Genomic DNA, 24,867 nt, shown 5'->3' with positions numbered 1-24,867 from the left:
TACTTGAACTACATGTCACAAGGTTGTTTCATCTGTGTCTGAAAAAAAACTGTTTAAGATACTAAATTGCTGAAATATCTCATGACTGCTTGCTAGTTTTGTTACCTGTCTTTGAGAATCAGTAGACAAAGGCACATGCAAAGGTTAAATACTTCTTTTCCTGAATAACTGCAAGCAGTTTGTAGCTTTCTTGACCATCTTCATAATTAGGCTGTATTTTTTCCAGATTACTTGTACCAATTTCTGCCCCACTTTTTTAAGTAAAGGTAGGTAGATCACTCCCAATAGGTTATGAATTACCCAAAGAGATCCTTTCTTTTTTCATAATAGAATGACCGATGAAGAAAGACATGAAATGGAAAAGCAAGTCAGATCTCTCCAGGAGAGCTACAGCTTGTTATCCAATGAAGCTTTAAAGCAGCTGCAGGAAGCGCAGTATCTGAGTGATGAAAAGATGGAAGAAAAGGTAACAAGATAGAAACTTAGATTTCAGTCTCTCTTGAGTTTTACTGCATGATTTTCAAACCCCACATGATCAGCAAAAGAAGAAGCTGCAACTAACAGTGTGTGGAAGAAACTTGAGATTTAGTTGACTGAAGGTGTTATGTATTTTCTGTAAAATACTGTGTGTGACCTCACCTGTGCATATGAACATTCTACTCATCAGACTTCTTTCGTGAAGAGTCTTAATAATGTGTGCCTTGCATGAAGAAAGATAAACAAATCATTCATCTCTTAACTCTTCTCTTAAAAGCCATTCTTTGACTGCTAAATAAACCTGCGTTTCTGCTGCAAAAATGACACCATAAAATAACATGATAATCTCTCCCATATATCATTCAGAAATGTCCTAGAAGAGATCTACTTTCAGTTTTTCTTAAAATTTTTCTACATTTGAAAATGGGAACACATAACATGATTAGCTCTGAGGCACTACAAATACATTTGTTGATGGATATTAATTTTAAATATGGAGTTCTCAAAAATTATCTTGCAAAGGAGTGTTCTCATATACAGGCAGTGTCTGTGTAATGAGTTCAGATAATGTTGCGGAACTGACTTCATGCTTTTCATGCAAACTAAATGCAATATTTGGTGCTAGAGTATCTGATTCCATATTGTTGAGTGTATATACAGAAATGCTGTATGCTGTAAACATGAATAGCATGGTTGTGTTGAATCACATACTGTTTCCAAATATTCTAACCTTTCACAAGACATTTATAGCATGAAAATTTGCCTTTCAGGTATATGTTCTATTTGCTCACTCTGCAATCATATCTTCTATTATCTTTCACTAACCCTATGTATGTATGCAAAGCATAGGTTTTCAATTCACAGATGCATGTTGATTTTAAATCTTTTATCACATCGTGTGCTATTGAGTGACTGACATAGATCACTTGCGCATTTGAGCTGCTAACATTCACAGCATTTCGCCAGGCCTGGTAAGTACATGTTTTTCTGCTTATCATGCATTCAAAATCAAAAGAAAATTTAAAATATATAGCCCAAAAATATTGATATCTTCCCTTTTATATTCCTTTCTAGGTGAATAAAGTCATTGCTGGTGTCATTGATCAAACTACTGGAGAAGTCTTTTCAGTCTTTCAGTCTATTTTAAGAGGTTTTCTTGACTATGACACTGGAATTAGATTGCTCGAGAACCAGCTGATTTTTTCTGGAATCATTTCTCCAGAGTTAGGAGTGTGTTATGATTTGGAAGAAGCTAAAGCTCATGCCTTAATTGATGAGCAGATTCTATTGCAGTTGCAGGAATTAAGTAATGCAAAAAAGCTTATTTCAGAATCATCATTATCAAATATTCCAGTTGTTTCAGTTTTAGAACAAGGTCTAATTTCAGAACCTTTGGCTATTAAAATTCTTGAGAATCAGCTTTCAAGTGGGTATTTGATTTTGCCATCTACTGGAGACAAGCTGACTTTTCAGAGTGCTTTCCAGAGAAACCTGATTTCTCCAACATTATATGCAAAACTCCTGGAAAGACAAGACACATGTAAAGATCTCATAGACCCCAACTGTGCTGAGAAAATTTCCCTTGAACAGATGATTCATAGAAGCATAATACATGAAGAAACAGGGTTAAGACTCCTACCTGTGAAACCACAAGAAAAAGGTAGAATTGTGTTAAAATGTGGAAGGAGGATAACTATTTTGAGGGCAGCCCATGAAGGGCTCATTGATCGGGAAACAATGTTCAGGATGCTGGGTGCTCAGTTAATGTCTGGAGGTATCATTGACCCTGACTCAGGGAAACGAATGACTGTGGAAGAGGCCGTGAGACAAGGGGTGATAGATCAGGACACTGCTTGCGGGATCCTCACACATCAGGTTCAGACGGGTGGAATCCTTTGTCAAAATTCAGGGCAACGGTTGACTGTTGATGAAGCTGTACAATGCAACTTAATATCATCTACCAGTGCCCTGCTGGTATTGGAAGCACAGAAGGGCTTTGTGGGATTAATTTGGCCTCACACTGGTGAAATATTCCCTGTATCAACTTCTTTACACCAAGATATGATAACAAATGAGCTGGCATTCAAAATACTGAATGATAGAAAGAGAATAGCTGCACTTTACATTCCAGAAACTTGTGAAATAATCAGTCTTGACAAGGCTGCAGAATCAGGGATCATAGATAGCAATACTTTATCTGTTTTGACCAATGTGACTTTACCAGATAAAATGCCCAATGTAGAAGAATTAAAGTCCCCTTGTAAAAATGCTGCAAAATGGTTATCAACATATGAATTTCTGCCATCTGTATTTCATGACTGTGAGGAGGAACATGAAGATTGTGGCACAGATGACCCTGTGTGTCATAATTTAGATCAAGCTAAGAAACTATTCATATCTTACCTGATGGTAAATAGTTATATGGATGCAAACACTGGAGGAAGACTTTTGTTGTATGATGGACAACTGCAAGAAGCAATCAATATGTTGCTGGAAGGTGATGGTGCTGCATGCAATGCTGGTGTGTCAGAAATGGAGTTAAGTAACAAATATGTAAGCTCAAAAGGAATTAACTTAAAGTCAGCAGACAGTGTTCAGGGTGACCTTTTGGGTGTTGAGAATGCTTCTAAAAGCAGGAAATTAAATCAGTTTGGTGATTTGGGGAATTACATACCTTCACAAGAAGATCTCCATGAGTGCGGACCAGATGTTTGCAATGCTATTGACACTGAGCAATCAGAATATACACAGGAGATGTTGTTAACTCTACCTGCAGAACTCAGAAATGTAGTAAGTAACGCTCAAAATTCCATGAACAGAAATGCACTCAGAGGTTTTTTGGAGGTTTCTAAGTGGACAGAACTGTATAAGCATAACAATCAGCAGGCAAGTTCAGGAAGTATTGAGGGGTATCTTCCAAATGACTTCAATCCAAGTCTTATTTCAGAAACAGGGAAGGAAGAGATTTATATGGGTGACAGTCTGGGTTATGAAAACAGGGGTGATAAAAGCCTACAAAATTCCTTGAATGTGGATGATTTGTCAGATAAGAAAAGCTGGAGGGAGCTGGAAAGGTGCGCAGAATACAGGCCTCAGATATTGCAAACTGACGGTAGCAGAATGGTATTGGATAACAGCAAGAAAGATGATTTTCAGAGAAGTCTTTGTTCATCCATCAGTGCAGACACTGTATATAGACTTCCAGAAGAATCTGGTAGTCAATGTGGCGACACACTACAGTTCGAAGACAATGGACACAGTGAGCAACCTCTACAGGAATATGCTGATGTACCTAACAGACCATCCTTAGAGGGCTATCTTTATATACATAGAAGGCCATCATTGGAGGATTGTATTGATTTTCAGAGTAAACTGTGTCTAGAAGACAGTAGAGATGTGCACCACAGACCTTTGTTGGTTGGCAGTACTGTTATACACGATGGACCAGCTATGGGGGACAGTAACAGCACTGCACAAGGGCTGACAGTAGAAGAAAGTGATCTTACATTCCACAGGTTAGTGCCATGTTACACTAGTTCTGACTCGTCAGTAGATGGGAGTGATGGCATTCCACAACTTGAAAGTACCTGCTTGCAGCAAGAGTGTGGTGAGGTAGCCTCTGAAGATGACAGCTCTCCGTTTGATGAGGATGATGATGATGCCTATGAAACACCTCAGGCTGATGATGACGACAGTGATGTCTATAACACTCCTCAAATTGATGATGATGATTCCTCTGACACTTCTCAAGGTGATAAGGGATTTGATACCTTGAAGTTGGGGGATGATGATACACCAGAGCCAGAACTGGCTGGAAGATCTCCTCCAGTTTTTCTGGAGGAGAGAGGTGGTCTAATAGCCCTAAGAGAAGAGACCACCTCTTTTCAAGAACTTGGAGCTAATGCTAAAGAGAATGTCCATGTAAATGGGAAAAAGCAACCTGAGAGCATAAATACAGCTTCTGCAAGTGCCAAAGCCATGGAAAGAATCCCTAAGGAGGATAGGGAAAGAAAAGGAAGTTTTGGAGAGAAGGAGCAAGAGTTACCAGTTACTGTGGAGAGTGAAGGAAGAAAGGAGGGAGGCATAAGTTCTTTACAGGAGATGTGTGAAGCAGATGTACAAGACAGAAATGAGCAAGTTGAAATGAAAGCAGAAAGTGATTCCTATGAGGATGAATCTGAAGGTACACAGGAGGGGGAAGATTATGAGGAGGATTATGATAGTTATGATGACTCTGACACTGATTCTGACAGTGAAGATGAAATGAATATTTTTTATTCACATCATCAGTGTGTAGATAAAGGGGACCAGCTGTTAATTTCCTTAGGAGATGTAGAAAGAAGCAATGAACATAATCAGAATATTGATGACTGTTGCTATTCTTTAGGCCACAAGACAGGATATACTTCACAATTCCAGTCTACCCATGAAAATGGAAATCTGTCTTCAAGAAAATGTGAATCAATGTCACATGTTTTTGAGGAAAGATATGTTGATATTTCATGTACAAGCAAAGAAGACAGACAGCAAGAAACAGAAGATGAATATGGGACTTATGTCAAAAATAAACACATGTTACAAGATACTACTGAACCTATTCAGTTGGAAAATACCCTTGACACTAAATGGGCATTCTCTACAAGTGAAGGAAATAATGAAGCACGGCTTAAGGTTCCAGGTTCTCAGCTTCTTGATGGTATTGTGAAATCTGATGTCAGTGTAACAGCCTACCTGACAACAAAGCAAGCTACTGATAATGATGAAAGTACTTGGTCAGATTTGCTTCTCTCAGAATGCTTTACTGATAGCACGAATAAAGACAACAGTACCGTGCCAATGTTAGATTCAAATCATGGGCAAAGACAGAAAGGAGCAGTAGTTGCAGAGGAAAAAGTATTAAATGATATGGAACAACTAAAGGAAAGTTCATCCCAAATGGACAATAAATTCCCTATAGATATGCATTACGTGAATGATGATAATGATAGCTCACTTAGGGACCCAGTAGATCCAGTCACCAGTTGGAAGCATGGTCAAATAGGAAGAGGTTTTGAAATTCTTTCAGAAAGTAAAAATAGAGTAAATATTATAGAGGAATGTGATATCATGGGACTAAGTAAAAGTCCCATTCAGATGGAAAGCCTTGGGGAAATATTTGATGCATCAGTAATTAAAGCTGATAGAGAAACTTCTGTTGCAAGTAAAGAAAAAGTAACTGTTGATCAAGCTTTCTTTGACATTCGAGTTGCAAGATCAGATGAATTTAGGAGAGATGCTAACATTCCTCCTTCTTTAAAACAATATACAAAAGGCATAAAAGAAGGTGGCCATTCAGAACTGGGTAAAACTGAATTCTCCTGTTTTGAGGACACAGAAAGAGAGAAAAAAGGTATAGAGATTGAAAAGGATTTTCTTCTAAATACAGAAGAAACGCATTCAAGTGAATTTAATGCTTACTCTTTTCCCCCAACTGATACAGTGAAACCAAAGGAAATTAGCGTAACTAAAGAAACAGGGAGAGTTATCTGTCAAAATACTGCCAATGTTCTTAAAGACTCTTCAGAACACAGAAGCAGCAATGACAATGAAATTTCCCCCATAAAACCAGATGCTTTAGGAAGTATTGAGGATGCCAGAGAATCAGGGGATGGAAGTGAAGTGCTGTCTTCTGGGAGACTTACCCATACCACTGATGTTTCTTCTGCAATTCTGAGTAGCATAGGAGCTGACTTGAATTATGGTGCCCAGAAAGAATATGAGATGCTGAAAAACAAAAAGGGAGAAAATTTCATGTCCCTTGAAAATGGTTTCAAAAACCAAATGTCCATGGAGTCATTGCAAAAGGAAACGGGACCTTGCAAAGATTTTCAAGTAAAGGAAGGTATTTCACAATCACCAGAAATATCTGACACACTAATGGAAGACTTACAGAATATATTACAAAGGAAATTGAAAATGGGATGTGCTTACTGCAAGCAGGAAGCTGAATCTTTAAGTTACTCTGATACCAAAACTTTAATGCAAAATTTACTCACAATGGTTGGAAGCACCCAGCTTGTGAGTGAAAAGTCTAGTGGGTCAAATCTCAAGCAAACGAGCAGTTCTGTTAGAACTGCATTAATGTTTACCACACCGTGTGCAGAGCCCAAGGACAGTGATGCTCCTTCATTGCTTTGGCCTGATTACAGAAGTCCTGATCTTCTTCATGATATTCTGAAGCAGGAATCCTGCAAGCAAAAGATGACTGATGTAGATAAAAGGAGGAATGAAACAGACGTGAAAGCTCCTGTTCCTAAGCCGACTATTTCTGAACTTCTGGAGATTTTTCAAATCTCACCTGGAGATGAAAGTACAAGCAAGTTAGAGGAGCTGATAATTGGTTTCCTTATGAACTCACAGGTTGCTGGTACCACCACAGAACACGAGGATAAAGGAAAAGTAGGTGGACTTTGTACTCTTTTCTCAACAGAACAATCAGAGTTTGGATCAGAAATTTCTAAAGAGAAAACATTGGCAGATAATGCAACTGTTGCTTGGAAAAGTGACCAGGAGCATGGGAAGACAGACAGCCCATCCAAAGACTTGACTGAGTCTGTTTTCAAAACAAAAGAAGCAGTCCTGGAAGATGCCCACACTAGCATGGTGAGTAACAACAGCTGATATGTTCTCAGTGTCCTATATTAAAGGAATTGCATGAATCCTTCCAAATACTGGAGAGAATAATTGAACTGGAAAAATGGTTGAAAAATTAAATGATAAATTTAAAATTAATCATAATAAACCCAAGGACTTTTATTGCTAATTTTCAATTCTGTCAGTTTGGAAAACCTTCTCTTATTTTTAAAACTCATTTTCAGTTTGATGGAATACAGCAGTGTTTAACATTAATAGAGAAAATACAAGGACATTTGGCAGTGCTTCAAGATATGAAAAGCCACCTAGATAACCAGCAGCCTGTTAGTAACAACCTGGAAATACTAAGAGATGAACTGAAACAGCTAGAGGTAAGTAATGTGTTCTTTATGCTTGTACTTCAGTAATGGATGCTAGGAATAGTCCTTAGATTAAACAAAGAGAGACTTAAAATGTAATTAATGTAATTCAGATTAAAATGTCTTTCTTAATAACTTAATCCATTCTATATGTGTTCTTTTCATAGTCATTTGAATCAGGACTGGCTACGTTTGCAATTGTCCTAAAAAAGGACATGAAGTTAACAGAAGAATTCTTAAAGTTTTGTAACAGAGATATTCCAGAAGAGAAACTTAAAGAGCTAAAGATAAGATATGACTACTTACAGGAAGCATTTTTGGTGGTCTGTGATACATCTTCAAAACGAGCAAAACAAATACTCTATGCTGTTGACTCAGAAATGGTATGTTTTTATCACTGTATGTTTTACCTTGGTTTTCTTCAAGGTAATTGGGCTAAAATGAAGGAATTTGGTTTTGCTTTCTTTTGTTTCATCTTAGTATAAAAATACATGTACGATTCAATTCAATATGGTAGAAAGTGTGACTAGACTCCAGGAGCACAAATAAATATACAACTTCCCTTTCCAGTCTAAGCTTGGAATATTACACGAGCAACTTTTAAGTAAACTGCAGAGATTTTCAGACTGGATCACAGAGAACAGTAAAATAATGAATGACTTCACCATAAATACTAATGATGTAGAGGAGATGAAGAGAAGCTTACAGCTATTTAAAGTAAGTATTCTTTATGGCAGGTGTTGGTGTTTCTGATAAATGTTGGTCCTTACTATGAATTATTAGCTAGGTTTTGTATTCAGGCTCATTAATCTTTATCACTTAAACAGATGGCTAGAAGTAATTACTTAAGAAACAACTACTTGATAATCCAGTAATAAAATCTTGTTGATGTGCATTTTCCCTTGCAAAAAACGTTTGATAAAGTTAGGATTACTGAGAAAGCTATTGGTTCTGCTTACTTTCGTTAATCTGAAACTTTCAGAAATCTAATTTATAATACAAATATTTCAGTGATTGGATCTTTATGCATAAGGTTCAGAATCTTTACTGAAATTTAATTACCTTTCAAATCAATTATATGTGAGAACACAAGTTAGGATAAAAAGTCCCTTCATTACACACTCCATAAATTCATCATCATGAAAAACAAATCAGATCAAATTTTTAGAGAAGTTCATACACCTCTGTATATATGAATAAAACTTATTTTAATTGTTTTTATGTGCTTTAATAAAGTTCTGGTATACATGGTAATCTCATAGGGGTTCCACAATATGTAACTACTGGCAGAATTTGCCCCATTGCTAGGAATAGGACTTCTCTTTGTGAAGTTAAAAATAAGAATGATTTCAAGTAAATATTTTGACATTTCTGGGTCTTCAGACCTGGAACATTGAAATGTTACACCTAACTTGCCATAAATCTTCCATAGTTGAATGACAGTCAGTTGTGAGACATCCATGAGAGAGTAAAGAAATAGCGATGTGCAAGATCACATTATTTGTTGCTTGAAAACAGACTGTCCTGAGAGAAACCATGCACAAATCCTAATGTCATAGCTGAATACATCAGAATGATTCTGAGTTTTGATTTACTGTGGCCAAACTGTCTAGCAAAAGCATTTTGGAACAGGGGCTAAGAAAAGATGATAGGGATACTTGTGGTTTATTTGTACTGACTTTTTTCTTCATTGCTAGTAATTCCCTTCGCTTCATTTACAGAACAATGCTGCAGAGTTCAGCTGTGAAAAAACGCAACTGGAGTCCACTGCATTTGATGTTCAGTTTTTCATTTCTGAACATGCTGAAGATCTTTCTCCTAGTCAGAGCAAACAGCTGCTGAGGCTCTTAAATACCACCCAGAAATCTTTTCAGGAAGCACAGGAAGCAATAACTACTCAAGTGGAAAGTTTAGAGACTCAGTTACAGGCAGTGCAAGAGCTGGGTGCTCAGAAGGTTTGCTTTTCTGTGTAAATGTGCATTAAGTGTTTTGTCTATGGATGAGGAATTTGAATACTAGCATGCAGTATTGAGTGTATTCCTATCTTTTCCCTTTTTACTACAGATACATTCGTAGTTCTGCAAAGTTGGTATTGCTCAAGTTTGGTGAATTATCATTTTTGCCTTTCTTGGTATAGTCACAGAAACAGCATATTAGATTATGGACAGACACAGGTCTGCTCTTTGTAGCCATGAGAGAAATTTACTTGAGATTTCTCACAAGTGTTGTTTCTTTAGCAGCTATATCAGTAATTGGTCTGAGCTATATTAATCACTGAATTTACTATCACAACATTGCTTATCGCTTCTGTCTTGATTTTCTTTTCCTTTAATTGGCCAGGTTGTCTGCTTATATTTATAGTAGTGTGCTTATCTTTATAGTTAAAGAACCAGATTTGTTAAAATCCTGGCTACCATGGCTTGTTTTGACTGAGACAGGTTAGAGGGACTAACATATGAGTAAATCAGCCAAGATATTTGCAGTTCTAGGCATGGGCACCAGGAAAGCTCTGAGTCAAGTTGTAACAGTTGTCTTCAGCTGGCATGGATGCAGTTGGCAAGTGCAAGCAGCCTTTGTAGGGTAAAAGGAGGCTGATAAGATACTGCAGCATAACTACATCTCGTCTTACAGAAGCACTCTTAAGACTCAGAATCACCACCTCAGCCCCCATTTTATGCATAATGAAAAGTGCCTTAGCATTCTGTAGACTTTGTATTATTTAGCCATTCTAAGAACATTTGTTTCCACCATATTTTGTGAAAGAAGCATAAAATTGAGTATAGGAAAGGCACAGATAAGATTTCTAGGATTTTGTAACAATAATCAGCTTGCGTGTTTTGTTCTACTGTACTGCTTAAAAAGTCCACAGTTTCTATTCAGGTAACATATTTTGCATACCAACAAGAGCTAACTCACATTCACAACTAACCTCTGTTTTGATGTCCTTTTTTCAGAATTAATAGTGTTTATCACAGGTTCCAAGTGGTTAAGAAACTGGATTTTCACTCTTGTCATTTGGAGATTTCATCCTTCACATATGTGCATGGCCAGACTACTATTGGGCAATTCCATCAAACATGGTCTCTTTTACTTACAACATATTTGAGGTTTATCCATAACTTCTGTATGTTCATCTTGCTCTTTGTACCACTGCTATCATGTTTACAGCATACTTTTAAAATTATTGCTTTGCAATATTGATATTCAAAGATATTCTAATACTTATTAGTGTGTCTATTGATTCCTGAAGTGAGGATTTTTTGTTTTATTGTTCAATTGTACTTGGCTCTAATGTAGGATGTGGCTGAACGGCAGCAAGAATGCAAAGAGAAACTACAGGAAATCTGTGATTTGCTTACGCAGACTGAAAATCGACTCATTGGACAGCGAGAGTCTCTTGTTATTGGAGACAGCAAGGCTGAGCTGGAACAATGCCAGACCAAACAGGAGGTAGGCACAATTCTAGTCAGAGAAGTTAAAGAATACTGAGTGCAGAGGAGAGTGACTAGACTCTTTTGTTGAGTAACAAGACTTGTCATGTGAGAGGAGAATAAAACAGATTTGTTTGACCTACAGAAAGTAAAGGCTTAGTGGCTTGCATTTAAACTGCTGCCCGTGACTACACTCCAGTACATGCCAGTGGGAGAACAGAAACTTCCAAATGAGGAGACACCAGAATTAAGAGTATGTGCTGCACATTTAAGGAAGCACTCTTGAAGCAGGCATGAATTTTGTTAATATATTAGTTTAAGATTGTTCGTGTCAAATGTGATAAAATCACAAGTTTTATTATGCTAAAATAATTCAACCAGCTTTTTAACTGGTATCAGCGTGTGTTTATTCCTGTTCATAGTATTTTGAAAAATTTTGCTGCAAGGCTTTCTCTTGGCTGAGGCTTTCCATTGCCTCACTCTTGTTTTGGTTTGAATTCTAGGTTTTATTAGTGTTTCTTATAATCTCTTTGGTATCCTCATGTAACAAAGCCCTTTCAGTTTGCTTGCTTTCCTTGCTCTTCAGCTGTTACCAGTCGTCTATAAGCTTTGACTATGTCCTGACTGATATTGAGTCTGTGCTAGTTAAAGAACTGAAGGACTTGGTGTTCTTCTTCTTCCTCCTTCTCCTAGTAGTAGTTGACTATACTGTAGAACTACGAGTCAGATTTAGTAATCTATAAAGGCAGAAATTTCCTTGTTCGTCTTGCCTTGCTTTATTATTCTTCGAAGTGATACATCTAATTTGTCAAAGTTTTCTTATAGTTAGTGGAAAGATACATACCCCTTTGGTATCTCTTACCTGTCTTAAGAATTTGTGGCCTAAATGGAGTATCTAGGGGAGTGAAGAACTGATGCAGCATATGGTGCCTTTTTTTTTTTCCAATCATCTGTGACTGCCTAGCAGACGAGTTGTTATTTTCTGTCTGGTTTCTTATAGTTGCCATTGAAAAAGTGTGTCTTAAGAGGGAATAGATGTTAAAAAAGGTCTTTTATATGTCAAGTCAGCTTTCCTCCTCAGTGAGCTGTTTGAAAGGGAGCACAGAGATCTTAGTCAGAGGAGCATCTTGCCTTGATACAGTGTCCCCAGGAAAATCTTTCTAATATACTTGCTGGAGTGTTAAAATGAGCTGCAGTTTTAGGTGCCTAACACTATTCCATAATTGCTGCAAAATCCTTAGTCTAGAATGAGAATCAAATATTCTGTCTTGCAGCTCCAAGATTGTTACAGTGCATATAAAGATAAAAAATGTCATTGTTTCAGTAACTGGGTGAATGTGCTCAACAGCAAAATTGTTATAATTAAAGCTCCTCTCAGATAACTGGGAGGCAGTCTAGGAAAACTGCTTTGGATAAACTGAAACTAAGTATCTGTCCTCTGTGAAATTCAATGGATGCAAACATTCTTCTGAGACTAAAATATTATGATTGATTAAAACTAAAATAAAAGTATTCTTATGCCATTCCTGGCCTGAACAAAACAAAAAAGCATGGGAAAACTTCCAACTGGGAAAGACAACTACAATTTTCTAACTTTTATTCAGTTACGTTATTTTTAGCAGCTTTCTGTTAGGATAGAAATGGAAAGAATTTGTCAGGAGACTCACTAACTGCAATGTAGCAGATTTCTACAACATAAGACATATGTTTTTCTCCATCATGGAAATGCAATATTTTAGCTTCTAAAGAAAGGAAAAAAAGTGGCCTGAGTCTGAATAACAGTGTAAGCCAACAGACTTGGAATTTAAAAAAAAAAAAAAATTGAACTGCAAGAACATTGTCAGATGTTGATGTCTTTAAATTTAATAATTCTATCTGCAGTTTAGTAATGTATCATATACTTTCCCAAGTTAGAAAGGACCAGTATGGTGCTTACCCCAGAAAAGGGAGAGTTCCAATAAAGTTAATTGGACGGATCTGGTGAATAATTTACTTACTTCTATGTGTTTTCTTTTTTCTCAAAGGAGATACAAAAAGACATGAGAAGAAGTGCCCAGACACTGGCAGAGATTGTGAAAAATACTGAAACCTTCTTGAAAGAGAATGGAGAAAAGTTGTCACAAGAAGACAAGACTGTTCTGGAACAGAAACTGAATGAAGCTAAGACGAAGTGTTTGCTTCTTAGCCAGAAGGCAGAAGAGTCCAAAAAAGAACTCGATAAAGCTATGACAACAGCGATAAAGCAGGAAACAGAAAAGGTTTTTAGGCAACCACTTCATACTTTATTCAAACTTTTTACATGTCTTGTGGGACTAGTCTTGCAATTTACCCTTGTGTGGTGGGTTTATCCTGTCTGGATGCCATGTGCTCACCAAAGCCATTCCGTCACTTCCCTCCTCAGCTGGATAGGGGAGAGAAAATGTAATGAAAGGGTTGTGGGTTGAGATAAGGGCAGGGAGAGATCACTCACCAGTTACTGTCATGGGCAAAACAGGCTTGACTTGGGGAAATTAATTTATTACCAATCAAATCAGAATAGGATAATGCAAAATAAAAACTGAATCTTAAAAATACCTTCCCTCCACCCTCCTTTATTCCTGGATTCAGCTCCAGAATTCTCTCCCTCATTCCCACCACTGGTGCAGGGGGATGGAGAATGTGGGTTAAGTCAGTTCATCACACATTGTCTCTGCCACTCCTTCCTCCTCAGGGGAAGGACTCCTCACACTTTTCCCATACTCCACTGTGGGGTCCGTACCATGGGAGACAGTCCTTCATGAACTTCTCCAAGATGAGTCCTTCCCACAGGCTGCAGTTCTTCAAGAACTGCTCCAACGTAGGTACCTTTCATGGGCTGCAGTCAGTCCTTCAGGAACTGCTCCAGTGTGGGTCCCCCATGGGGTCACAAATCCTGCCAGGAGCCTACTCCAGCATGGACTTCCCATGGGGTCACAGCCTCCTTCAGGCATCCACCTACTCCAGCATGGGGTTCTCCATGGGCTGCAGGTGGATCTCTGCTCCACCGTAGACCTCCATAGGCTGCAGAGGGACAGCCTGCCCCACCATGGTCTTCACGATGGGCTGCAGGGGAATTTCTGCTCCAGCTCCTGGAGCACCTTCTCCCTCTTCTTCTTCACTGATCTTAGTGTCTGCAGAGTTGTTCCTCTCACATATTCTCACCCCTCTCTCAGGCTGCAGTTTTTCACGCACCCTTCTTAACTATGTTATCCCAGAGTCGTTACCACCATCACTGGTGGGCTCAGCGTTAGCAAGTGATGGGCCCATCTTGTATGTGGCTGGCATTGGCTCTGTCAGACACAGGGGAAGCTTCTGGCAGCTTCTCACAGAAGCAATCTCTGCAGCCCTCCCAATACCAAAACCTGGCCACTCAAACCCAACACATATTGATAAACTGTAGGGAGATTAAATCATATTTCATTTGAGTAACTAATGAACTGCTAGTTTATTTTCTTATTAAAAAAACAGCAACTTCTATGTCAATCAAAAATTCTCTTTAATGTTAATGTATTTTAAATGGTCTGTTTGCATATGATATTTTGTGATGCTTAAAGAAGATTTCTAAACTGAAACTGTGAAATTTTAATGTAGGTTGCAGCCATAGAACAGCTGGAAGAAAGCAAAAACACAATAGAAAATCTTTTGGATTGGTTATCAAACGTGGATAAGGAAGCGGAGCATGGCCGGAGATTTAAGAAAGTTATAGAACAGAATGGAACACACTTTGAAGAAGGAGATGTGAAAGTTTTGGAAGGAGAGGAGGATGATGTCAATGGTAATCTGCTGGAAATGCAGCCAGACATTGAAACTCAGGTGGATGGACTAGTAAAAAGCACAGATGATAATCTGAACCAGCAGTATCAGAAAGTCAAGGTACTGTTTTTACTGGATGTGTTCAGTATTTAAGTGCTAAGCATATTAGTTCTTATTCAACATAAGTGAATTCAATCTCATCTATTCTGTCATGGGCTTTGGAACAGACACTAGGAAGATTGTTATACATAGCGGTAGGAATTTCAGTAGTTAGAACGTATTGCACATTTGTTAGCTTTTTTGCTGTTACTGTAGTTGTTTCCTGCAGCTAAATGTAAAGAATCTTTGTGGTAAGTCTATTATTATTTTGAGAAATTAATGCAGGTAAATAAAATGCAAAAAGTAGCAATGTGAACTCATACCCTTTATGTGACTTTTCCAAAAATCTTTGTGATAGCCAAATTATGCATCCCCCTGGAATCACCTGTAAACACTGATTGCCAGTGGCTGCAAATGGTAGTTTACTGAAATTACTATCTTCATTTCTCATAACTTTAACACATGGGCAAAACAGTATTTGAAGGCTTCAGAAGGATGAGTTACATAAAATCATAATGCGCCATTTTAAAAATAGATTTTCCAGGTAAGGAAGCATTTAAAATAATAAGAGCTCAGGTTTTTTGTGTTTGTTGACTTACAGTTGAGAAACTCAGAACGTTTCATCATGGCTAGGCTTCGCGAACGAAGATTTGGGAAGGGCTCTACCCACGTTTTTTACAAGCGTGCTGGTGGCTAAAGAGGCCAATTTGAGATAGGCATGTCTGATTGCAAAAGGCACAGCAGAAAGACTCCTTAGGTGGTATATTCTGCAAGACACGATTCTTTCTGCATTGTCTTTTCTCCTCAAGAGTGATCCTGCGTGCTTTCTAAAAAGCATCCGCAGCATTATAGATGGTGTTTCTCCAGACCTCCCGATTGGAGGCCAGAGTAGACCAGTTACGTTGATCAATATGGCCAAGACTGAGATGTTGATTCAGGGAGTCCTTGTATCTCCTCTTTGGGGCTCCTCTCTTGCGGCAGCTGGTGGCAAGTTCACCATAAAGCAGGATCTTAGGGAGGCAGTGGTCCTTCATCCTTGAGATGCGCCCTGCCCAGCGCAGCTGTGTTCTCAGCAACATGGCCTCAATACTTGTGATTGCTGCTTGTTCTAGAACAGACGTATTGGTTACATAATCTGACAAGTGGATGTTTAGGATTGTGTGGAGACAGCGTTGATGGAAGCGTTCTAGGAGTCGCAGGTGGTGGCAGTAGATGACTCATGATTCAGATCCCTATAAAAGAGTAGACAGAACTATGGCTCTGTAAACACTGATCTTTGTACTTTTCTTCAAGTGTTTATTTCACCAAACTCTTTTACAAAGCTTTCCAAAGGCACTATATGCCTTTGCTAACCTGTTGTCTATCTCTCCGTCAATCTTACCATCCAAGGAGATGAGGCTACCTAGGTAATTAAACTGCTGGACTGATTTGAGCTCTGATTCACCAATGTTGATATGGGGATGAAGGAAGACTTCCTGAGGTGCAGGTTGATGGAGAACTTCTGTCTTCTTTAAGCTGATTTCCAGCCCAAAGAGCTCAGCAGCATCTGCAAAGCAGGATGTTAAATGCTGCAGAGCTGCTTCTGTGTGGGCAACAAGGGCGGCATCATCAGCATAAAGCAGCTCCCGGACAAGATGGTTTAAGGTCTTAGTGTGGGCCTTCAGTCGCCTTAGGTTGAATAGGCTTCCATCAGTATGGTATCGAATGTAGATACCGTCCTGATCATCAAGGTCTGCCGTGGCCCTTTGGAGTATCATGCTGAAAAAGACTGTGAATAGGGGTGGTGTGAGAACGCAGCCTTGTTTCACACCATTAGTTATTAGAAAGGCCTCAGAAAGTACATTGCCATATCTGACTTGGCTGTGTTGATCCTCATGAAGTGAGATAGTCATTTTAAGGAACTTGAGGGGACAACCTAAGCATTCCAAAATCTGCCATAGACCTTTTCTGCTCACAGTATCGAAAGCCTTGGTGAGGTCAACAAAGGTTACATAGAGACCTTTGTTCTGTTCCCTACACTTCTCTTACAGTTGTCTGAGAACAAATACCATATCTGTGGTACTCCTGTTGGCTCTGAAATCACATTTGCTTTCAGGTAGAATTCCTTCTGCTATAGCGGGTATTAGTCTGTTCAAGAGTATTCTTGCCAGGATTTTGCCAGCAATGGAGAGCAGAGTAATACCACAGTAATTTCAACAGTCTGATTTAATTCCTTTCTTCTTATATAAGGGGATGATGACTGCATCTCGAAGGTCTGATGGTAGCTCGCCTAGTTCCCAACAGCGTAGTATGAACTTGTGAAATTTAGCATGGAGTGCAAGGCCCCCATGTTTCCAGACTTCAGGTGGAATTCCATCAACCCCAGCTGCCTTGCCAATTTTCACCTGCTGTATGACCTTAAGGGTTTCTCCTGAAGTGGGGGCAGTATCCAATTCATACTTCACCGGTTGTTGCGTGATACCCAGAACATTTAGGTGTGGGTTGATGGACATTTTAATGAAAATTATTATGCTTATAGCTGATACTATTTTGGATTTCTTTTCATATTAAAGAAAAACCCCAACCAAACCCCCCAAAGCAACCTAAGAAAATAAGATACTTTAGTTTTGTGTACCTGATGTTTTTACTTCCACTTTTTTGACAGTTCTTTTTTGCACGTAGTGTCTACTGAAAAATTGCTCACTGTACTCATGAAAAAAACCCAACAGTCTATTTTCATCTCTATTTTACAAGAGAATGGAAGACCTTCAAGAATGAAGAACTTTTTTAAAGAATATATTTGAATCATAGTTTTTATTTGGCATACTGTTCTAGTTCCTGTGGCTTAACTTTTTTTATCAGATTGAAAAATTTACATGCATAGACTCTGTCTTGATTTTGCATGTCAAAAGGACTTGCTTTGTGACTAACTGTATTGATAAGAATCACTCCTCTTGATTTTGAAAAACAAAATTTCAAACCCCAGGTAATAATGTTTGTTCACTCAGTGTAAGGAGAAAGTATCTGTATTATGTTTGATGCTTTCACTCATTTTGGTCTGCTTGTCTGTAATGGTAGCTACAATATAAGTAACAGGAAATGGACAGTTTTGATTTGAAAAGTTACCTACCTTTGAATGCTGTATTTGTTAAATCCCATTTTGAGACAGAGAAAGAGGAAAATTTATATTACACTGAGCACACTACAATAAATGCTAAGTAATAAGCAAATAATTTATATTAAGGAAAAAGGTTAAAGAGATTGATAAAGTCTAGTTTTGCCCCACAATGCTGTCTTTTAGAACTATAGAATAAAATGTTTGTGTTATATATACATCCAGGTTTTGCTGAGTTGCAGTGATTATTTGAAGACATCCATTTAGTCATGGCTTGTGTGTCTGGCAAAAATTACCATTGAATGTTGTGTAAAATTTTGAAACTGCATGGAATTATGATGACCAGGAGTGACTTAAATTACTGAAAAAACCATGGGCTTTTAATAAATAATATGAAAATTAGAAAAGCCTTTTATCATTTTGATAGACTTTGTTTTGCGTATCCTTTTCTAAGGAACCATCTGAGAAGGTGTTGGTCATAGTTTATTCTTCTTTTTCTTGTAGGCTCAACATGAGAAAATTATTTCACAGCAGCAAGCTATCATAGTAGCAACTCAGTCTGCTCAAGCACTGCTGGAGAAACAAGGGCACTACCTTTCCCCCGAAGAAAAAGACAAGATGCAAAGGAACATGAAAGAGCTGAAGGCTCAGTATGAGACTGCTTTAGCCGAATCAGAACGGAAAATGAAATTGACTCATTCTCTAAGAGAAGAACTGGAGAAATTTGATGCAGACTATAGTGAATTTGAAACCTGGCTGCAGCAGGCAGAACAAGAACTTGACAATTTGGAGGCAGGGGCTTCTGACTTCAGTGGTATTATGATCAAACTGAAAAGGCAGAAGAGTTTTTCAGAAGATGTTATATCTCACAAAGGTGATTTACGGTATATTACAATTTCTGGACAAAGAGTTTTAGATGCTGCAAGGTCATGTAGCAAAAGAGATGGTGTGAAGGTTGACAAAGATGGTATCGATACTTCAGCAACGTACACTGAAGTGCAAAATAAACTGGATAGTGCCTCAGATCGCTTCAAATCCCTCTATGCTAAAGTAAGTTTTATTTATACTGAATAGGAAAGACTACTGTAATTGATTTAGCAGTTTGTATAGACAGGAGTTAGCTGATGAAACAAACACTGTGGGAAGTTGTAAATTCTTTTTTTCCTCAAAGTTAGATAACAGAACAAGATGCTTTTCTAGAAGATCTGCTTTAGTCAAGTGCTGGACTATTTAACGTCTGAATGGATAAAATTTTCTACTTCATGTTATAAGGGACAAATGGAACCAGATTTCTTCATTGTTCTTTCCAGCCTTTAACAAACTCTGAATTTGTGGCAGTACAGGATGTCTGAGTAACATTTTGGGGTGGAAAGAAATTGTAATGCTTTTAGATGGATAACATTTCTTTATGTTACTTGCAATATTTCCTACAACTGCTTATTTACTTGGCTTCCTATTAATAAAATGGGTGCAGAAAGAGAGGAACTATGCCAAGGTTAACATGCAAAATTTCAAATTGGTTTGTATCCGAAGTAGTTTGTCTCAATGTGACCTTTGTTGTCTGCTCTAGGCATGCAGGAACATAGTCATTTGAAGACAGAAATTCTTTTCTGCTGCTCTGCCAAGTAAACATTTTATCCTTAACAATCTGAGATTAGTCTCTAACTAATGAGTAATTAGCAATGCACAATCCTCCATGTACCTTAAAGAGAGAAGATAATCTATCTCTCTGTGCCAGGTTCATGTATGGAATCTGTCTGGTAGAATTAGACAAACATCACCAACTGGTCTCACATGCCAAATTTCCAGCTGTTTTCAAAAAACCAACACGTTGTTCAATATTGAAAATATTCCAGAATTTTGAATGTTTGGAATAATTATTAATTGAACCATTTAAGAGAGAGTTGCTATCAGTATCCTTTGACCATGCCATTTCATAATTCTCTAAGATCATAGGTTCAAATTCCTTAGTAGAACTTCAGTGTCCACTGTTGGTCTGCAACAGTGGCCATCTTTGTCTGGAAATTTTTATCTCTTTAAAGTTTTTTTGGTCAGAAGTATAAATTCTGTAAAGACATGGATTTGATTGCTTGATTACAAAAACAGTGTAAAACTTGTTTTCTCAGTATGTGAAGGTAGCTCTTCATTTACAAAAGATTGTTTTCATTTTCCCATTCAACTTGTATGAACAGGGAAGCTAAAGCTTGTTAGATTTTCTGCAGTTGGTTTATTGGATTAGTCTTGAGTATGAATGTAAAGATTTCATTGCAAAATTTTCAGAGAGCTTTTTTTTATGCACATAAAAACACAACACCAGCAGCTTGATTTTTGGTCTCGTATTGTCAACTTACCAAATTCTGTCCTTTCCATATATAGATTTAGTAGAGTTATAGTAGACATACTTTAAATATTTGACAGTAATTATCCAGAGCAAAGTAGACTTTTCAAGTCTTGAAGGACAGAATTCTAAAAAGTGAGATCTTCCACAATTAGTGAGATCTTCCAAGTGGTAAATGAATTTGTAGTAACCTTTTTGCCTTTTGTAAAAGCTTCTTGCCTTTAATAAATACTTATATTGCTCTTCCTTATATATATATGCATTTGCACATATGTGAGACATGATTTTATAGGCGTATGTGTTGAAGAAATCTCCAAGTCAGTTCTTGGCTAACTGGTTATGTAAATGAATGTGTTCTATGTCTGCCCAGCAGATGGAGACCGAGTACCATATGTAAACATTAAAGTGCCTGGAAGGTTCAGAGTATAAATATTTAATGTAACAGTTTGTAAATATTATGACTTGATACAATCATATTTTGCTTGTGAAACCATCTCCAGAAAGTCTGAAAGAGTTCCACTGACATTTTTACATGATAATTCACTGTAGACATTTTGGGGCATGCTGATGTATAGGACTAATAGGATCTTGTTCAGGTGAGATTTTTAAGTGACCAAAACAAAGCATATGTACAGTACCAAGCCATATCACTTTGGATTCACTATACAGGTAAAGTATTTATGAAAGCAATACTCCACTGTCTGTATTTTAATGAATGTACATATCTCTCCTGATTTATTTTTTTTTAATTGTGGTTTCCACTGGCTACATTATTGGTGTCAGAGTGCTGATAAAGAATCTTTACATTGGTGAACCAAAAAGTATTCCTGAAGCTCTTCTTATTCTAGTGCTATGGGTTAGATTCCAGTTTCTCACCTGTATCGGTAAATTGATCCTAAATCACCTTTCAGGAGCACAAACTGGGAAGACCTGCATAGCCTGTCCAGCTGTCATGTCTTAGTTCAGAAATCAGGTAGACAGTGGGATGATGGCAGGAAAAAATCATGCAGTATTTCAGGAAGGAAGGAATGTATATGACTTTGGTATGAAATGCAGCACACAGTTTAATGCCTGGGTATTTACTTGTTTGTTTTCTACTCTTTTAGTGTAGCATCCTTGGAAATAACCTTAAAGACCTGGTGGATAAATACCAGCATTATGAAGATGCCTCATCTGGACTTTTGTCAGGTCTCCAGGCCTCTGAAATAGCTGTGAACAAACAACTATCAGAGCCAATTGCAGTGGATCCCAAAAATCTCCAAAGACAACTTGAAGAAACCAAGGTGAAAAGCTTTAAATAGCAAAAGTACTTTTGTCCTAAAAGGAACTGCTTTTTGTCTGAAAAACAGGATGATCTAATATAATCCAAGTGGCTGCAGGCCAAATTCTTGCCCTTCATGTGGGCATGCAACTTTTCTGGTTCTGAAATTTGGCAGTCCAGGGTGATACCTGAGAAACACTGAAAAGAAAAAGGGGTACCAAGACGGTATCAGCAGTGGTGAAAGCAAGATGTGTTTTATATCACTTAGCAAAATCTGGAAAGTTTTTGAATAAGATAGGATTTAGTGATTACAGTTGGCTATTGGAGTAGGGCTTGGGATAGAGTTCCTTATAGAGAAGTCCATTTGATTGTTGTCTGTGACTCTTGATTTTTATTGTTCACATTTGTGTGTTACTTCATTATGAAAGGGATCATACCAGATAAACAGTGTGATGTGAGTAGTCTATTTGCCTGCTTCGGTTGCATCCAGTGTTATGTACCCTGCAGAGAGTGAATATAACATAATTTGCACTGCACAGAAAACCAGTATTTTTTATTTTTCCCCACCGAGCATGTAACTCATGACTTTATGTAAATCCTAGCAGAGGCAAAAAAAAGTTAGTGACAGTTAGCTGCATGAAGTGTAGGTTTAGAGAAAGCTTTGGGAACTCAAGTATAAGGTCATTTATATGAAGTTTCATACACTCTGGCATCATTGAACTGACTCATATTTTCATAAACACATTCCATCACCTATAATATAAGCAAACTGAAGATTATTTTTCAGTGAGCAAGGCTATTGGACCAGCATTTCCTCACTGTTTTATCTGTGTTCTGTGGAGTATCAGTGTAGGCTGGATATGTTTACTATTGACAAATCATAGTCAATGGCTTTTGGAAAGCCCATGCTTTAACCATCTCCCTTACATCAGCCTGAGCAGTAGTTACCTTTACCTACGGTATCTTTCAAATCCACATTTGCAATTGCCCAACACTTTGGTGCATGCGACAAATAACAGCTATGTTTAAGACAACAAATTAAAAGTGTAAGTTTTGGACTCATAACAACGAAACAATTTAGGCACATTTGTGCTTCCAAGTGCTAGAAGAGGAGAATAACACCAATCACAATTTGAAGCTTCATTTAAACTTTTTGTTCCTTATGCCAAAGTGAATTCTATTCTCTATAATGCAAATTTTCATGGAAGTAATACAAAAGGAGTGAGTACTGGGGTTCCTTTTATGAAATGTCTAAATGGATTAGTTTCCACACAAAAGAGTACTCAATGAATATGAGTTGGGAAGAAGGGAGAGGGTACAACTTGTCAAAAGATTCAAAGGAAGAGAAAAAAACAGGAGGCTGAAGAAAGAAAGCCAATTAATGAAAGCAAAACAAAGAGTATTTTGAAGAAGTCAGGTGTTGCAAGTTAAAGCTGTCCCTTGTAGCCAACACATGCAGCTGATAACCCAGCTAGACACAGACCTTGGCAGCATGATGAGGTCTAATCCTTTTATGGGGATTAACTGTTCTTCAGAATATTCTTCAGAGCCTCTGGCATCAGCTTGCTTGCCTTCTGCCAGCATACAAAGTTTTCTGGTACATCTTTTTTTTTTTTCTTTCTTTCTTTCTTTCTTTTTCTTTTATATTTTTTTTCCACACAAGTACTAGTGTAAGGGAAGTTCCTCTTCAGGTCTCTCTGAGATTCATTGTGTCAGTTTGGTCAGCAAGATGTACTGTGATCTAGTTGTGCTCTGAAGGCCATTGTTGAATGCACTGACATGTCTTCTTTGTCCTGGCAGGGTACATAGCATTTACCTTTTGCTTCATATATTCACTGAGTTAGTGTGTATCAAAAAATAAATGAGAAGTACCTTCATTTTGGACTTGTATAACGTGCAAGTGAATAAAAACAAACGTACATCATACAGAGATGCACCTAGCACAGAGGCCTAAAATAATTTAAAGATTACTTACACTAAAGTACTTTGATTTAGTGGAGAGACAAAGCCACTTTTAGAAGTTGATTCGTCCTTACTGTCTTTGACTCTGGAGTGAATCATGGCTGTGCTAGTATCTAAACATATGTTCCTTGGTTAGATGGACAAACACAGGAAAAATTCAGTGACACTGACTCCAGGAAGTTCCTGTCTGTGAAGGCAATCGTATTGTTTCAATCTGTTCCTATTTACACTATGATGTCAGCCTGATCCTTTGTCAATACCACTTGTGGTGAATGTGTAACTGCTGCTGCTGACTGTATGTTTTTCCCCCAAATTGTTGTCGGATGCTGAGTTGAAAAATATGTTTATTATATGGAGTCTGTACAAGTGGTCTTTAGAAACAATTAATTAAAAGACACATTTTGAAGTTACGTGCAAGAAATCAGTTGAGTCAGACAAGCATTCTGAAGCAGAAGACAAAAAAGATGGTGAATGAACTAAACAAGGGCCAGAAGGTCAACAGCGGTCAGAGCCACCCATCAGGATTTTTCTTTGGGAGAGGTCAGAAACTGAATTAGTTTATTCCTAGCACTAAGTTTGGGTTGTATGATGTATCATACCTTTGAAATGTAACTATCAACTGTACTGAAAAGCATAACTGATAATAGTGGAATTTTACAGGTTCTTCAGGGACAAGTGTCTAACCACCAAATTGCTGTAGAAAAACTGAAAAAAGCTGCTGAAGTGTTATTGGATACAAGGGGAGAGTTGACACCAGACAAAGATGAGATTCAGAAAACTCTGGGTAAAATATTTGCTTTTCTTAATACCTCTTTTTATCACTTGTGTCTGCATGCAGGTTGTGGAAGAGACAAAATACAGAGCTTCCACATTCTTGTGTTACTGTTCAAGACCACGTTTTGTTGAGTCATAAGCCATTACAACACAGCAACTTCATTGTTGGTCTCTCTCCTACATTTATCCATATGTTTTTCACTTAAAAGCTGTCATTTCCTTTTTGCATTATTTTTTTTTTTCAGAAATAGGGATTGCCAAGCAGAGGTAGTGATTTGCTGAGGATCATAAATTCTTCAGTGGGAAGGAGCATGTTCAGGTTCCAGAAACATTACTTTAACTACCTATTTCCAAGCAGTTATTTGAAGTTTACTGAGCTGAGGAATTATTTCCTTCTGACTTTAAACTGTGATGAGGTTGACCTTGGCTGGCTGCTCTTTCACTTCCCTTGCCCAAGTGGATGGGGGAAGAAAATAAGATGGAAAAGCCTGTGAGTTGAGATAAAGACACTTACCAATTACTGTCGTGGGCAAAACAGTCTTGACCTGGTGAAAATTAACTTTCATTTATTGCCAAATAAAGCAGGTTTCGAAAGTGAGAAACAAAGACAAATTACAGCAATGCTATCCTCCACCTCGCTCTTTTTTTCAGGCTCACTGTCACTCCTT

At 37.8% G+C, this 24,867-nt stretch overlaps 1 protein-coding gene across 33 annotated transcripts in view; it reads left to right on the top strand.

Moving 5' to 3' along the window:
* The window catches only part of DST (dystonin), a 306,056-nt gene that overhangs the window by 185,591 nt on the left and 95,598 nt on the right, over positions 1 to 24,867 (top strand). For 28 of the 33 annotated variants that reach the window (XM_027644871.1, XM_027644867.1, XM_027644868.1 and 25 more), the window contains 12 exons: positions 331 to 466; positions 1,552 to 7,119; positions 7,335 to 7,481; positions 7,637 to 7,852; positions 8,040 to 8,186; positions 9,191 to 9,424; positions 10,767 to 10,919; positions 12,925 to 13,158; positions 14,510 to 14,791; positions 18,369 to 18,914; positions 21,309 to 21,485; positions 24,086 to 24,209. In XM_027644871.1, the coding sequence (XP_027500672.1) occupies positions 331 to 466; positions 1,552 to 7,119; positions 7,335 to 7,481; positions 7,637 to 7,852; positions 8,040 to 8,186; positions 9,191 to 9,424; positions 10,767 to 10,919; positions 12,925 to 13,158; positions 14,510 to 14,791; positions 18,369 to 18,914; positions 21,309 to 21,485; positions 24,086 to 24,209 (7,964 nt within the window). The remainder of the gene's footprint in view (positions 1 to 330; positions 467 to 1,551; positions 7,120 to 7,334; positions 7,482 to 7,636; positions 7,853 to 8,039; positions 8,187 to 9,190; positions 9,425 to 10,766; positions 10,920 to 12,924; positions 13,159 to 14,509; positions 14,792 to 18,368; positions 18,915 to 21,308; positions 21,486 to 24,085; positions 24,210 to 24,867) is intronic. The other 5 variants (XM_027644890.1, XM_027644893.1, XM_027644891.1 and 2 more) reach the window with 1 other exon arrangement.

The sequence above is a fragment of the Corapipo altera genome, unplaced genomic scaffold (genome assembly GCF_003945725.1).
Source record: "Corapipo altera isolate COAL_440 unplaced genomic scaffold, ASM394572v1 2, whole genome shotgun sequence".
In the NCBI taxonomy this organism is placed as follows: domain Eukaryota; kingdom Metazoa; phylum Chordata; class Aves; order Passeriformes; family Pipridae; genus Corapipo; species Corapipo altera.
This window is presented reverse-complemented; position numbering and strand designations above follow the sequence as displayed.